This window comes from Chrysemys picta, chromosome 5, assembly GCF_011386835.1.
Source record: "Chrysemys picta bellii isolate R12L10 chromosome 5, ASM1138683v2, whole genome shotgun sequence".
NCBI classification, from domain to species: Eukaryota; Metazoa; Chordata; order Testudines; family Emydidae; genus Chrysemys; species Chrysemys picta.
Window position 1 is genome coordinate 123,220,286 of NC_088795.1, and position 16,855 is coordinate 123,237,140.

A 16,855-nucleotide genomic window follows, 5' to 3' on the forward strand; every position below is an offset into this window, starting at 1 on the left:
CTCAATACTCGGTACCAGGGTCAAACCTTAACTGCTGAAGAAGAGGAGTTGGCTATGACATGGACATCCAGCAATCATCCCTCCATAATGCCAATTATAATAAACTTCAGAGCTAAGGGTGAACCATTCAAGAAATATGTTTGCTGATGATGTTTTAAAGAAAGTCAGATCAGTGAACTGGGTGGAAGTCACTTGGATTCAGAGACTGTTGAAGTGATAATCTCACTTTTAACAGCAGTAGCTTCTTCTACCAGTGTACAAAGAATATTTTCTTCCTTTGGACTAATTCATTACAAATCGAGAAATCGTTTGGGACCTAAAAAAGGAGGAAAGCTTGTTTTTCTTTTCCAGATTATGAACAAACAGAAAAATGAAGGTGAAGACGACTGACTGAGTTAGCTGCAGAAGCCAATATTTTAAGTTTCTCATGTTGACCTGGCTGGCATAGTTGATTTAATTTTTGTTGTTGTTGTTTTTTAAATTTCATTGAACTATTTTAGTTAAAAACAATTTTAACAAAAACAAGCCTGATTTTTAAAAACTTGAATGTTTAACTAAATTCAAAAATTCATATGCTTGTTTTGTTAAAATATGTTTGCTGTTGAAAATAAAAATCCAGAATACATAACATTGTTGTTTTAGTTAACAACTGTCTGGTGATGTTCTCCTACAGCATGGCAAGAAAATCCTCCAAATATTAATGATTAACCTGTTGAATTGGAGATAGTTCACCTCCCTATGACTTCATAAATATCTGCTTAAATTACCTTTGGTAAATGAAATAACCAATCATTCATTTTCTGGTATAGCTGTAAAACTAATCTGAAAAGTTTTCAAAATAAATCACTTTAAAAATGTATAGTGTGTACCTTCCAAAAATGAAACCTACATCTATCTTTGAGTTGTGAAGAATATGTATTAAGGTTATAACAACCAACGAGAATATACTTTTATGTAGAAATCCATGATTGAGTCTTCCTGACTAGTGATTTAAATCATGATTTAATAAATCAAATCCACCCTGCCCTAGGGTTAGACGATTTAAGACTAGGTTTACAGTTCCTATAGGTATAACTTTCTGCCCTAGGGTTAGGGTTCCAACAGTCTGGGTACCTGGGGATAGGGTTACGGTATCTAAGGGTAAGGATCCCAGCCCTAGGGATAGGGTTCCTATGGATAGGGGACTTGGGGCTAGGGTAGGAGTTCCTACGGTTCGGGCTCCCCACCCTGGGTTAGGGGTACCTATGGGTAGAGCTCCCCGCCCTAGGGATAGGGGACTTGGGGCTAGGGCTAGTGTTCCTATGGGTAGGTCTCCCCACCCTAAGGTTAGGATAGGGCTCCCATGGGTTCAGGACTTCGGGTTAGGGTTCCTAGGCCTCCCCACCATAGGGTTAGGTACCTATGGGGAGAGCACCCCACCCTAGAGTTAGGATTTGTATGGGTAGGGGAGGTGGGGCTAGGGTTAGGGTTCCTAAGGACAGGGATCCCTACCTTAGGGTTAGGGTTCCTATGCTTAGGGGACTTCAGGCTAAGGTTAGAGTTCCAAAGGGCTAGAATGACCAGATAGCAAGTGTGAAAAATCAGGACGGGGCTGGGGGGGTAATAGGTGCCTATATAAGAAAAAGCCCCAAATATCGGGATTGTCCCTATAAAATCGGGACATCTGGTCACCCTATTTGGGACTAGGGTTAGGTTTCCCGGGGTGGGGACTTGGGGGTAGGCTTAGGGTTCCTAGGGGTAGGTCTCCCCACCCCAGGGTTAGGGTTCCTATGAGTAGTAGACTTGGGGTAGAATTAGAGATCCTAGGGGTAGAACTCCCTACTCTATGGTTGGGGTTCCTAGGGGAAGGGAACTTGGGCCTAGGGTTAGGCTTCCTATGGGTACAGCTCCCCGCCCTAGGGTTAGCGTTCTTGTGGATAGGGAACTTGGGGCTAGGATTAGGGTTCCTATGGGCAGGGCTCCCAGCCCTAGGCTTAGGGTTCCTATGCAAGGCTCCTGCCCTAGACTTAGGGTTCCTATATGTAGGGAACTTGGGGACCTAAAACATACCAGTGTTTTAAATCAGGGGTTCTCAAACTGGGGGTCAGGACCCCTCAGGGGGTCAACGAGGTTATTACATGGGGGGGTCAAAAGCTGTCAGTCTCCACCCCAAACCCCACTTTGCCTCCAGTATTTATAATGGTGTTAAATATGTAAAAGAGTTTTTAATTTATAAGAGGTGGTCGCACACAGAGGCTTGCTATGTGAAAGGGGTCACAAGTACAAAAGTTTGAGAACCACTGTTTTAAATCAACTCTCACATCGTCAATAAACATTAGGTGAATGCGTAACTTCATCCATAGTGAGTACTCCAATTCAAATTAATATTCTATTTCAAAACGGTAAAAACTATCATGATAAACATGGTGTAGTTTAAGTATCACTGTAATGAATACTTTTGCTGGATCTGCTACTGAAAGGCATGGCATTAGCCAAGTGAGATCTGCCATATGAGCTATATTTAAGCTACTCACCTTCCTTTTTTTTTTATAATGTTTCCCAGAAACAAACCACACCACTCAAAAAAAAAAAAAAAAAATCAATGACCCTTTTTTCCACTTTTGAAAACCAATGCTCAGGAAAATAGAGAATATAGTAAAATAGAGCTTTTCCACCACCTTAGATTCTGTGTGCAAATAATGATTGTATTTTTTAATTATTACTATTTAAAATACACTTGCATCTAAAGGCCCCTACCAAGATTGAGACCCCTATTGTTCTAGGCACTGTACAAAGGTAGAGACAGTCCCTGCCCCAAAGAGTTTACAATATAAAGAGACAAGAGAGACAAGGAGTGGTAAGGGAAACAAGGTCCCACAGAAAGTTAGCTGCAAAGTTGTAACCCTGAGTCCCTAACCCTCTCAGTGCAGTGTACCTATCTAGTATGCCGCACTGACTTGCTAGTTTTCCGCATCTCGTTTATAAGCTAGCTGCACTGATCATACATTACACAACTGTTTGAGCAAATGACAAAAAATTCAGGCAAAATTATATTGGTTGATTAAGCATTTGGAAAGCAAGGCTAGATAGAAAGTCTCAGTAAAACAGATCCATAGCTGTATAAAATGAAGTACATTTCAATTTTTGCAGTTCAATACGACACGATCAAAATGAGAAAGAACAGACTGCCAACAAGAAAAATTCTAGAAAATTGTAGTCCAAAAGCCAGATTCATCTTACTTCCTCAACCAATCATATATGATGTTGGTAGATTTTCGTATAAACCACAAACAAGGCTAAAAGATAAAATACACACAAAGAGCAAGCTCTCACTTTCAGAATACTAATTTGTCTTTTTGCATAAAGATGTAATTGCCTCGCCACTAAGATGTACTGAAGTAAATCATAATACAAAAATTGAACCCCTCATTGAGAAAGATACTATATTAAATGCAATAAGCTATACCAGTGGTTCTCATTACTGGTGACCTCTTTCACATAGCGAGCCTCTAAGTGCGACCCCCCCTTATAAATTAAAAGCACTTTTTTATATATTTAACATCATTATAAATGCTGGAGGCAAAGCAGGGTTTGGGGTGGAGGCTGACAGCTTGCGACCCCCCATGCAATAACCTCACGACCTCCTGAGGGGTCCCAACCCCCAGTTAGAGAACCCCTGAGCTATACTGATACAATCGTTATGTTGAGATTTTAGATACTCAGGTCAGAAAATTCAAAGTTAAGTTTTCTGTGGCAGCCCTAATGCCACCTCTTTGTTGGGGAAAGGGGTTAGGGGGGAATATTTGCATATGGTGTTCATATTAATCCCCAAAGGTAAAAGTACAAAAGTTTCATTAAGTTAAATACTTATTTGAGAGATGCAAAAAGAGGCAAGTTGCATGTAATTATCAAAGGGACACCAATTTAAAAAAAAAAAATCTGAAAACATTTAGCCTACTGATTTAAAAGCAACTCTGAAGATTGCTAGAACTAGAAGATTAGAAAGAATATCTTTTGCTTTGTTTACTTTGTGCATTTAACAGCACTTTGTGTATAGTCAATTAGTTTATCCCCATATAATTTTCCCATTTCTTTCTACACATCTTTCACACAACAGTGAAGAGGAACACATTTTGAAGAGAAGGTGTGAAGAGAGAATGACAAAAATTGGTAGAAGCAGATAGTACCTAAAAACTACTTTTACCTTGGGAAGAAAGATTTTAATGTTGACAGCATGTCTCTAACCAAATTTGTAACAATTAGTTTCTTCAGTGATACACAAATTTCAGCTACCTATTTCTTATCAGTTAGTGACATCCAATTTTTCACAAACATTGGTTGAAATAGTTAATCCACTGTTTTCACATTTCTCAAAAACTTCCCTTTTGGGATGAAGTTCCTCATATTTCATCTCTACCCAAGATTTTGGGTTTTTTTTTTTTTTTTTTTTTTTAAGAAAGAGTGAACGAAGAGGATTATTAATAAAATCTTATTTTGAAAGCACCTTACAGTCTTAAGAATGCTAAAATATCTTACTAATTTACATAAATCGTTTCAAGCCCCCCACCAACACACACACTTAAATGCAACCACACGTGGAATAAAAAAGCAGCAGTTTAAGAGCTAACATCAACACTGCATAATAGTTTAAGACAAAAATAATGAAAAATGTCATGGCCAAATTACGCAGTAGGCAGAATGAGCAACCAAGTTGAAATTTGGCCAAAAGGACCATGAGTAAACACCAGTAACTCTTGGAAAGGTGTCATAGGACCTTTAATGACCAATGTCAGAATCTCCATTTCACATCACTTTTAAAACAGCAGGTTAAAATACTCAGAATCACCTAAGTGACTTAGAGTCTAAGCCCAATTAAAGTCAACAAGCTCTTAAATAAAACTCCTAAATCACTTAGGTACTTTTGAAAATTTTACCAAACATCTCCAGCAGCACAGTGCCTTTTAGCACTATAGTAGGCAATGGTTCAGTACTGACACAGAGGAAGAGTGCAATTTATTGAATCAAGTTACATTTGGACATGCATGTAGACTCACTAGATATGCCAATTAAGTTGCTGAATATGGTTACCTTTGTACTTTTAATTATTAAACCAAAGACACTCCAACCCCAACCAAGACTCAGCATGTCTTTAAAGTTAGTTGAACTGGCATAGGATAATCCCATCTCTATGAAAGTCAATCCACTGTAAAAATCTACAATCAATGAGTTGAGCTAAAAATGGAACAAACTCAATCTACCTGAAAAGAATGACTCATACTTTATTTTTGTTTATGCTCAGATTTTAAAAGGAGAAAGTCTACAAAGAATGAAAACACTTCACTGGCTACCATTTGGGTAATCTAACAATGTAAAACATGGAGCTATGGGCCATTTCCAGTTGCCAACTCTTTCTTCGTCACTAACTTAATATTTTCTTGGTTTCTAATACAGCTGTATGTGATGTTTAAAGATAAATCTCTATTAAAGAACTACTTTTCTGGGAACCTGAGTTGATGACAAGTGTTACTGTGCATAATCTTGTTTACTAAGGATTTGTGATGCTGAGAACTAGGAGGAACTGGTATGGAGGAATGAATAACTTTAAAACAGCTAGCATTTTTTGTTTTCCTTAAATATTATCAAATGCATTTGAGAAATATGCAGGAAAAATTCCAAGGGTTGTTCTCCCTCATGAACTTTTATCTCTTAGATCAGATCATCTTTCTCTTGGATGTGACTACTATCATTATCAACATCTACAGCATGACAAAGGATAACACTATGTCACAGAGGTCACAGGATTCCATGGCTTTCAGGGACATCTGTGATATTTTCTGCTTTAACCCTAAGGTGCCAGGGGGCCCCAGAGCTGTCAACCAGCAGGGCCTGTGGGTGCTGGACATCCCCCAGCAGGGCTCAGGCTCTCTTCCCTCCACACCTTGGTCTTAAGTCATCTCTCAGTCATTCCCCCACCCCCATTATTTTTAGTAAAAGTCACAGACAGGTCAGAGGCTTCTGTGAATTTTTGTTTATTGGCCAGGACCTGACTGTGACTTTTACTAAAAATAACCGTAACAAAAATCTTAACCTTAATCATGACTGTTCTGGACTCTAACTAGTGCTATGGTGGAGGATGATGGCAAGGAGCTGTTCAGTGTCACAGTGCCGTAGCATCCCATCACTGTGATTGTTTCCTGTGAAGGTCTTGATGGAGCAGGTGTAGAAGGCCCCAAATTAAAATCTTTATTGTCTAAACACTGAATGTACAGAATTGGGTTCTTCCTGATTCCCACGGCATAGGGAAAACAGAAGGGATGTGGGTTAAATGATTTCTGACTTGTATGCAGTGATGTTGTAGCTAGTGTTGTTCCCAGGATATCAGAGAGAAAGCAGGTGATGTAATCTCTTTTATTGAACCAACTTCTATTCCGTCCAATAAAAGATATAACCTCATCTATCTTGTCTCTCTAATTCCTGACTTGCCAAAAGTCACTGAATTGCCAGAAGGAAGTCTGCAATCCTAGCATACACCTTGATCTTTCATATTTGGAGAAAGTTTTAGCAAATGATCCCAACCCATTTTCAATTTTCCAGGGAACAGTCCGTGCAGAAGCTAGCCCATACCCCTGGTCCTGGGGCATCTTGTCCTTAGCTGCCTTCTCATGTGGCAGTGGCATGATCCCAATGTTTGTGTATCTGTTGTGCTGGTGCTTCTTACTATCTCTAGAGAGTAGACTGAACGTTGCTTTTACCATTGAACAACACTGTCCAGAAAACTTTAACATATCCAGTTAAATTTCTCCACAGAGTCTACTAATAAGATAGTTTCTTATAATGGTAGCTTTTTCACAAAAGATCTGTTAAAGTATTGGGTACAAATACCCGCAAGTTGATATTAAAATATGATGTAAGGGTCTGAATTTAAATTTGCAAAATAAGAGCACTGAAAATTCAGTCTTCTGATCTAACCTTATTGACTCTGCTTTTAAAAATAGGCTCTATGGTATGACCGGTAATTGGTTGGATAGTTCCTGGTGGAACCCAAAACAAATACGGTTGCAAACTAAAACATACTAAGGCCACAGAGGATGTGGTGATTATCTTTGCATATGTTTTTTAATGCTTTTATGAATTTCAAGGGACATGCTCAACTTAAATCATACTTTTACCTGCAATATTTTGACCTAAGAATACTATAATTTAGAGACTAGAAAGGAAAAATGTCTCGTTTGGTGTGTTAACTTTGCATTTGACACACAGAGGTTTGTGCACGGTCTCTTTCACTGCCTCAGCTCTACAGCTGGGGTCAATTTCCTCAACTGTTTGTGTCTTTCACTTAAAAATAGGAAAATGGGGTAAAACTACAAAGTGGCAGAGGGACTCGGGCATGTGTGGTGGAGGAAGACTGGTCTCGTAGTTAAGGCACTGGACGACTGGGGCTTAGGAGATGTCTTATGTGACCCTGCCCCAATCATTTGTTCCTGTCTCTTTTCCATTTGTAAAATAGGGATAGTACTTTATTTGCCAGGTGTTCAGAGAATAAATTCGTTGAGATATCACAGAAGAGCCTATAAAAGAAATAGCACCCTAAACTACTTTTCATTTTTTTTTAAATGTCCAGTTGCCATTGCTCTTAAGTTTTAACTCTGCCATCTTTTATCATCTAAGTTTTTAACATCAGGGTAAACAATTGGACAGCTAACATTCACAGGATACTCGTTTTATTATTAATGTACGGGACGCATAATTCCCATTAAGAATTTTACTATGCAATGTTACTGTATATTATAGGCAAATGAATGGCGAACTTTGCGGTTTGAGAGTTCACATTGTAAAAATATTAAAACTATAGGGAAACTATCAGAAAGTTTAGGTATGAAATTTAGATGTTGTATTAACGCCCAAGACATTCTTTACTTATTTTTAATTGGGATACGTAGTAAAATACACACAAGGGTCACTGATTTTCTTGTTGTGTGTTTTGTGAAAAATGTATACTTGATCACCTAAACAATCAATGCTATAATAATGTTTTAGTAAAACTCCACCTGAATAAGAACCAGTTTTGTTTGGGATTTAAACACTCCCTAGCAGTATCTGACACTCAGACACTGCAACATGAAGTAGAACATAAAACTGACAAAAGTGAAACTAACTAATCTCTTTTCACTGTTCAGGTTTTTTAAGAAATTGTTACATATAATTCAAACATTATTACTTCTAGAAGATTAAAAAAGTTTCCCTAAAAGAAACAGATTCTGACATAATGGACAAATAAGTGCCAGCACTTTTGGTAAAAGCTGAATGATAGACTACTGAACTTTTTGCATCCCTCTGGGGAATTAGTTCTACTAAAATGATACGTATCTTACTAAGGTGATATGTGGTCACCTTCTCCTCACAATATGGGGAGAAGGTGACCAGCCCTCTGAAAAGAAGTGGTTCGGGACTATTTAGAAAAACTGGACGTGCACAAATCCATGGGGCCGGATGCGCTGCATCCGAGGGTGCTAAAGGAGTTGGCGGATGAGATGGCAGAGCCATTAGCCATTATTTTTGAAAACTCATGGCAATCGGGGGAGGTCCCGGATGACTGGAAAAAGGCTAATGTAGTGCCCATCTTTAAAAAAGGGAAGGAGGAGGATCCGGGGAACTACAGGCCAGTCAGTCTCACCTCAGTCCCTGGAAAAATCATGGAGCAGGTCCTCAAGGAATCAATTATGAAACACTTAGAGGAGAGGAAAGTGATCAGGAACAGTCAGCATGGATTCACCAAGGGGAAGTCGTGCCTGACTAACCTAATTGCCTTCTATGATGAGATAACTGGCTCTGTGGAGGAGGGGAAAGCAGTGGATATGTTATTCCTTGACTTTAGCAAAGCTTTTGATACGGTCTCCCACAGTATTCTTGACGCCAAGTTAAAGAAGTATGGGCTGGATGAATGGACTGTAAGGTGGATAGAAAGCTGGCTGGATCGTCGGGCTCAACGGGTAGTGATCAATGGCTCCATGTCTAGTTGGCAGCCGGTTTCAAGCGGAGTGCCCCAAGGGTCGGTCCTGGGGCCGGTTTTGTTTAATATCTTTATTAATGATCTGGAGGATGGTGTGGACTGCACTCTCAGCAAGTTTGCAGATGACACTAAACTGGGAGGAGTGGTAGATACACTAGAGGGTAGGGATCGGATACAGAGGGACCTAGACAAATTAGAGGATTGGGCCAAAAAAAAAAAAACATGATGAGGTTCAACAAGGACAAGTGCAGAGTCCTGCACTTAGGACGGAAGAATCCCATGCACTGCTACAGACTAGGGACCGAATGGCTAGGTAGCAGTTCTGCAGAAAAGGACCTAGGGATCACAGTGGACGAGAAGCTGGATATGAGTCAACAGTGTGCTCTTGTTGCCAAGAAGGCTAACGGCATTTTGGGCTGTATAAGTAGGGGCATTGCCAGCAGATTGAGGAACGTGATTATTCCCTTTTATTCGACATTGGTGAGACCTCATCTGGAATACTGTGTCCAGTTTTGGGCCCCACACTACAAGAAGGATGTGGAAAAATTGGAAAGAGTCCAGCGGAGGGCAACAAAAATGATTAGGGGTCTGGAGCACATGACTTATGAGGAGAGGCTGAGGGAACTGGGATTGTTTAGTCTCCAGAAGAGAAGAATGAGGGGGGATTTGATAGCAGCCTTCAATTACCTGAAGGGGGGTTCCAAAGAGGATGGAGCTCGGCTGTTCTCAGTGGTGGCAGATGACAGAACAAGGAGCAATGGTCTCAAGTTGCAGTGGGGGAGGTCCAGGTTGGATATTAGGAAACACTATTTCACTAGGAGGGTGGTGAAGCACTGGAATGCGTTACCTAGGGAGGTGGTGGAGTCTCCTTCCTTGGAGATTTTTAAGGCCTGGCTTGACAAAGCCCTGGCTGGGATGATTTAGTTGGGAATTGGTCCTGCTTTGAGCAGGCGGCTTGGACTAGATGACCTCTTGAGGTCTCTTCCAACCCTGATATTCTATGATTCTATGATCTAATGCCATATAATGTAATAAGATCCAAAAGGCCAGTGTTTGGAGAGATTTTGACTCCAGTAAAAGTGTAGATGTTTGTATAAAGGAGTGGCTGTTATGATAACCTAGACAAATAAGTGCAAAGAAAAAACATAAGTACTATAATAATTTGTCTGCTCTTTAACGCTACTGGTGCAACATAACTATACAGTTTATTTCTCATCACTTTTCTTTTTTGGAAAAAAAAAAAAAAAGCTTTCAGTATTTTCTAGATAGATAGATACCCAGTTACTTGAACAGACACTTTAATAAAGTATCTTCTTCCAGTGAGAAAGGGCCAGCTGAGAGTAGAACACCAGCCTTGCTTTGCTGGCACACACGTGGATTATTATTATTATTATTCCTGGAGTTTGCCAGGGCGTGTGCAAGAGGCTCTCTGGCTGTCACGAGGGATCGCAGGTAGCAGCGGCCTGGAGACGAAGCCAGCTCACTCCGGCGAGCGAACCTGGTGAGAACGGGTTTTGCTGGGGGTCTTTCAGTGAAACCAAGTGCTTCTGGAACCCGCCTTCATACAACCGATAGCTCAAGAGGCAGCAGCTGGGGCCCATCCACCCTACCCGTGGCAGGGCGCCCACGAGCGTCCCTTCCCACGCCAGCCCGCTCCCTCTGAGGGCAGCAGCTTCTCAGAAGCTTTAAGTTCCTCCCCCGCCTAGTCCTCGCTACCGACCCAACCTCGCCGCCCCGCGGCCGGACACTCACGCTCTCTGGAGCGGCTCCTCGAGGATGGCAGCCGGCCCCTGCTGCTGCTGAAAGGAGCGGAGGGACTCGAAGGCCTTCATCAGTTTCTCCATGGTGGCCATGTCCGCTTAGCCCGGGCCGAGCGCCGCAGGGGCCAGTCGACCGCAGCGCCCGAGGACCGGACTCCCCCTCTTCTCCTTACAGCGCCTGAGCCGCTCGCTTGGACCCGGAGCCACCTCCCGGCTCACAGCGCCCAGGAGCCTGGAGTCTCTCCTCTCTCAGCGCACGGGCTGCCCGCTCCTGGGGCCCCGGAGACTCCCCGTTCGCCGCGCCCGGGCCGCCGCGACACTGTCCCTGAAGCCGTCGGGGTCCCCGCGCCGCCGCTCGTTACTGCAATGAATGGAGGAGACGCTGCAGGGGGCCGCGATCACTCTGAAGCCGCTGCGCCGCCATCTTGGAAACCTCCCATCATCCCCCACGCTACCCCTCCCTGCCCGGCCTAGGGCAAAGTTCCTCACGCAGGCCACTGGGCCCGGCGCACCCGCGGGAGGGAGTGGCAAATTAAAGAGCGACAGCCTCACCCACCAATCAGAAAGGAGGCGCTCCGCCCGCTGCCCTAACCACCACTAGCGGGAGAGGAGGCCTTGGGGCAGCGTCACCGCTCAGACAAACACAAGCTTGGTTGAGGAAACAGAAATTCATCCACGCTCCCTTCACCGCGCTCCGCCTCCTCTCGGGAAGATGGCTGTCAGGTCCTAGTGCCCCTTGGGTTGGTGTCAAGCTTGGGCCCGTCTGCCAGCTTCCGCCTGTCGAATGGTGCGTGCGGGCTTCGTTCCCCCAGAGTGCAGCGGAGCCTCTGGCAGAATGGTCGGGATCATGTAGAGCAGGCCCCTGGGGCAGCAGGCCCTAGCTCCGTGGGGACAGGGCCCCTAGAGCAACCTCCAGGTCTGTCCATACCCAGCTCTTGTGATGCTGTTGCTACATAGGCCCAGGCACCGAGGCATTGTCTGTCCTTTAACGCTCAGCAACACGTAAGAGGAATTAATGACAACAGGTGTGAAGTTACTGCATATTAAACCCTGGTGTGGACACTCCCATTCAGAAGTGAAGCGGCCTTCATTCACATTAACTTAAGATACCATCAGAAGGGATTCAGATAAAGCAAACTAAGGCCTGGGCTACATCTAAAATTTAGGTTAACATAGTGATGTTGCTTGGGGCTGTGAACAGTTTTGTGCTCTGAACGTTATAGTTAGATCAACCCAACCCCTGGCCTAGACACGTCTAGGACAGTGGAAGGATTCTTCCATCAACCAAGCTCTGCCACTTCTTGCAGAAGTGGATTATTTACGTTAGTGGTTCTCAAAAAACAAAACAAACAAAAAAAACCCTTCCATGGATTTAGGAGGCATATACACTACAGCATTATAGTGACATACCTGTGCTGCTCTAGTGCAGACATATCCTAAGGTTGAATTGAATGACAGTATCCCTGTAGGTTTAATGTTCTTCACACCTTCAGTTTATCTTTATGGTTCTGAGTATCCCTGCATTAACAACTCCTGATGCAGCTAAACTTGTTCCACCCTTGCAAGGTATAACAAACCATTTCTAAACTGATTTAGTTAAAGTGGGACAACATGCATACACCCAAGGCCTAAGGTACATACATCTCACAGGGTATGTCTACACTGTAAGCACTACAGTGGCCAAGCTGCAGCTATTTCGTGTAGAACTGTAATGTAGATAGTTGCTACAGCGCTGGAAGGGGGTTTTCCATCACTGTCCTTGGCTACACTCGCGGATTCACAGCGCTGCCGCGAGTGTAGTCGCACCACCAGCACTGTGAGAGCTTTCTCGCAGCGCTGCCAGTACTCCACCTCTCCAAGGGGAATAGCTTGCAGCGCTGCAAACGAGCGTGCGTGCAGCGCTGCAGGCACTGATTACACGGGCGCTTTACAGCGCTGCACTCACTGCGCTCAGGGGGGGTGTTTTTTCACACCCCTGAGCGCAGCAAGTGCAGCGCTGTGAATTGCCAGTGTAGCCAAGGCCATCCCTGGGGAAGGCAGTAGTTAATGGAAGAATTATTCTATCAACCTGAGCTAGTGGTATCAATAACAGAGTTTAGGACAGCTTAACACCCCTGAGTGACATAGCTAGGTTGACCTAAGGTTTAAGAGCAGACCAGGACATGGAGTTAAGTGAAAGCAGTATAAGCAGAGCTCTGTACTCCATCTTCCCCTTTAAACGAAAATATCAGTGAAGTAAAATTCTACATCCCTAAAAATCCTTTCACTTTTTTCAGATTCACTTTTCAGCAGTCCTTTCCTTCACTTCCTGCTTGAAAGCAGGAGCTGGGCACACTCTATTGATTATGTGTGGACCAGACAAGCTGAGTTCAGACACTGCCACAGAGAAGACAGCAGTTGCTCCTGTGGGACTACATCACCAAATGCAATCATATCAGTTCTTTGTCTCCTCCTCTAAGGCTTCAGGTAGCTGGAAGAGAGGACCAGACTGTGCTTAACACTTACAGAAACTGAGTAGGGAGAAAGGTAGGCTTGTGACTTCTCTTTGATAGCAGAGACAACAATTTTTTGAGCTCAGAAAGACACTTCTGAAAAGCAGTTTTTGACTTTGGAATGAAGAGGCACAGGTATTAAAAAACATAATTGTAAGAATATACTCAGAACTCCACAAGCTCAAACAATATTTTATATATAATTTGTACACTACAAGTTACACATGCCAAACACCACCTGTGCTATCAGTACTCAAAATAGATTTTCAGAACAAATACACAAGTTTCCAACAAGTGCACTTAATATACATTTACTTCCCAAGTAGTATTCCCTCTTGATTTTTATTCTGTTGAAACGGAAAAACCAATTAGGTTTCTCCACGTTTCCACTGTAATAGCACATGCACTACAGAACAAAGACATTGACCTTAGGCTAAAATGAGACATTTATTACAAGAACTGATGCTAAAAGATTGAAAAGAACCAGTGCTGCATTGCCACACAGAATATTTTCATCTGAATTAGGTCCCATTTTTCTGTTTTCCCACCCCTTGTTTTGAGACAGATGCAGGTCAGAGTTAAACTAGGTTTATATTGAGACTGGACTTTACTACCGTATTTCATGCCAGCATGACATTTTGCATTCATATAGACCTATTTACTTGTGTATCATTCATCCTTGTACGTATTCAGCGTCACTGAATTAAAAACTTCTGCCTTCTTCAGCCTTGGCCTTTCTAAAGCTAAAACTTGTTCCAAGTACCCTGATTTACATGAAGGCACCGCTCCTCTTCTTCCTATAATTTTCTGTGTCAAAGGGTACCTTTGTTCTTTGCAAAATTAATTAATACTAACTTTACAACCTACTGTTGTGAAGTAGGTTTTTTTAAGTCAATACTTCGATCGATAGAAATCTAATATTTTTGGTGGGGGGGGGGGGGGAGAAATCAATGTAGTGTTGCACTGAATTTTCCATACAGTTACAACTGCTGGCTTTAATATAACTGGTTGCTTGAACCCATTTAACTAAAATCCTTTTATTATGCAAATTAAAGTAGATAGAAAAAGTAAGGAAAAATTGATCAATGTAATAAAAATATGCAACAAAAAGTATGCAACTTTTGGAAAACCAGCTGATGAAGTTTGCCTACACTAAGAAAGCTAAATGGCTAATATAATCTCCACCTGCTAAGCAAAGACTCTTTGAAATAGATTTTCACACTGAACAAGTTGAGAAAGATGTTTGACACAAGACTGAAGATTCTCCAGGGAGTCTATATCTGAAGTTCGGGATTAAATTTTCTTATTTAGTTCTGTCCATTCTTGATCATTTAACTTCTCTTCATTACAAAGCCAGGTTTTCAGAGGTGCAGATAATTTTAGAAAGAAATTTGTGTTCATTTACTGCAGTGGCACACTGAATTGTGGTACCTGGTAAATTGTTCCAATGGTTAATTACTCTCTCCATTAAAAATATATGCCTTATTTCCAGCATGAATTTGTCTAGCTTCAACTTCCAGCTATTATACCTTTCTCAGCTAGATTGAAGAGACATTTATTAAACGTTTCTTCCCTGTGCAGATAGATACCTATAGACCAGAGGTTCTCAAACTGTGGTACATGGACCACCAGTGGTCTGCACGCTCCATTCAGGTGGTCCACGGATAGTTCCCTCTAAAGGTGCACACCTAGACGGTCACACACAAGAGAATGAAGGGCCACCCACCTAATTAGTGGAGCCGTGCAGATATGGCTCCACTAATTAGCTGCCTGGACCCTGGAGAAGATGCACATGTAAGGTGAGGTGGTGGCCTTGGGGTACAGGAAGTAGGTGGGAGGGGGCAGTGGGGTTGAGAAGAGGGGATGGGGTGAATTTGGGACGTGCAGGGCTGCAGCGGCCAGAGAAAGAGGTGACTTTCCCCAGGGCTGCGGCTGCCGGGAAGAGACCCCCCCCCCCCCGCTTCCCGGCCCCATCTCAGGGGCTTCCCCGGCAGGGGAAGAGAGGGAACATCCATTGAATTAGAAAGGTAAGACTATTGATATTAAAATATGAGTTGTGTGCTTTTATTTGTAGAACAAAAAAACATTAATTATTGAGGTTTTTTTATATAGCACTTTTATCCAAAGCACTTTACAATAGTTAGCTAACGGTACAAACAACATTTGGAAAGATCATTAAGTGGTCTACCGAGACCCTCGGCAATTTTCAAGTGGACTGCAAAAAAAAAAAAAAAAAGTTTCAGAACCACTGCTATAAAACTATACTCAAGTCACCCTTTAACAGAGGTGAAAGTGGGCCAGTACGGTGTACCATTAAGAAGTGGCTGCCGGTACCAGCCCGTACACAGTCCCCCATTGAAGCGCTTTAACATCACTGCCCCCCGACCTGGGCCACCGATGGCGATTTAAAAGGGCCCAGGGCTCCCGGCTGCTGCTTCCATGGCAGCGGCCGAAGCCCCGGGCGGCACAGGCCAGGCAGCATGGAAGGGCTGGCTGGGGGAGGTCAACCCCCAGCCCTGCCCCTTCTGCCTGAGGCCCCGCCCCTTCTGGGGGCCCAGAGCCAGGTCCCTGTACTGGTAAGTATTTTATCTTACTTTCGCCCTTGCCCTTTAACCTTGTTTTTGTTAATCTAAATAGATTGAGCTCTTTGAGGCTATTATAAGGCATATTTTCTAATCCTTTAATTATTCTTGGGGCTCTTCTCTGAAGTCTTGAATGAAGAAACCTCACTTTTGTCAATTAAGTATTCACCAACTCATTGCTCTGACAGAATTGGCTTTAATTGTTTACTGTATTTGACTAAAACAGAAAATATTCTGTGATGGTTGAAACATTACTGTGTAATTCATTGTACAGCTATGACACTGACAAAATACTAGTTTAATTACAAAGTTGTATGTAATCCTTAAAGCTGAATTGTGTTTAAGAATTCAAGAAAAAAAGGTTCCAAATCATGCCAAAATCTTCAGCTTTTCCTTCAAAGAAAAAGGTATCTCTCCTAATATACCTTTAACATAATCCCAGCATGTATACAGAGAAAATCATTTCCAGAACATATGGACCATTGTGAATTTTGTACGTAGTAAGTGATGAAAACATGAGTTTGGCTGGAAAATAATACATACTATGTAATGATTAGATATACCACTCAATATATACAAAGTGTAAATTAAAATAGCATGATTTCCTATAATTAATTTAAATCAGATTGAGGATTTGTAAAACTAAATGTGAAATTTAGGTTAAAATGTATAATGTACTAAATTATAAATGCAGGGACAAGGGGAAAATGTTCTATTGGCAGAGAAACACATTTGAAATGTACAAAACTGCTATAGACAAAAAATAATGAAAAATAACACTTAAGCAGGTATGTAACTTCACTCACATGAATATTCCCATTGACTTCAATGGAACTATCCATGTGCTTAAAGTTAAGCATATAAAGAAGTGTTTGCAGCATCAGGTGGTAAAGTTGTATTTTCATGGGGAAAAAGTTTCTCAAAGGGTATGTCGACACCACAAATTAAGGTATGATTGTAGCACAGGTAGTCATGTTAGCTTTGATCTAGCTAGCATAGTGAAGATGTGATGGCACAGATTTTTCTGAACAG

General features: G+C 42.2%; 1 protein-coding gene across 6 annotated transcripts in view; it reads right to left on the reverse strand.

Moving 5' to 3' along the window:
- The window catches only part of HTT (huntingtin), a 212,571-nt gene extending 201,356 nt beyond the window's left edge, over nt 1-11,215 (reverse strand). For 5 of the 6 annotated variants that reach the window (XR_010601950.1, XM_005304086.5, XM_065598286.1 and 2 more), the window contains exon 1: nt 10,742-11,215. Coding sequence is in view for 5 of the 6 variants with exons in the window: in XM_005304086.5 (XP_005304143.1) it covers nt 10,742-10,842 (101 nt within the window). In the remaining variant the exon portion in view is untranslated. The remainder of the gene's footprint in view (nt 1-10,741) is intronic. The other variant, XM_065598285.1, reaches the window with a different exon arrangement.
- Nucleotides 11,216-16,855: the final 5,640 nt, after the last annotated feature.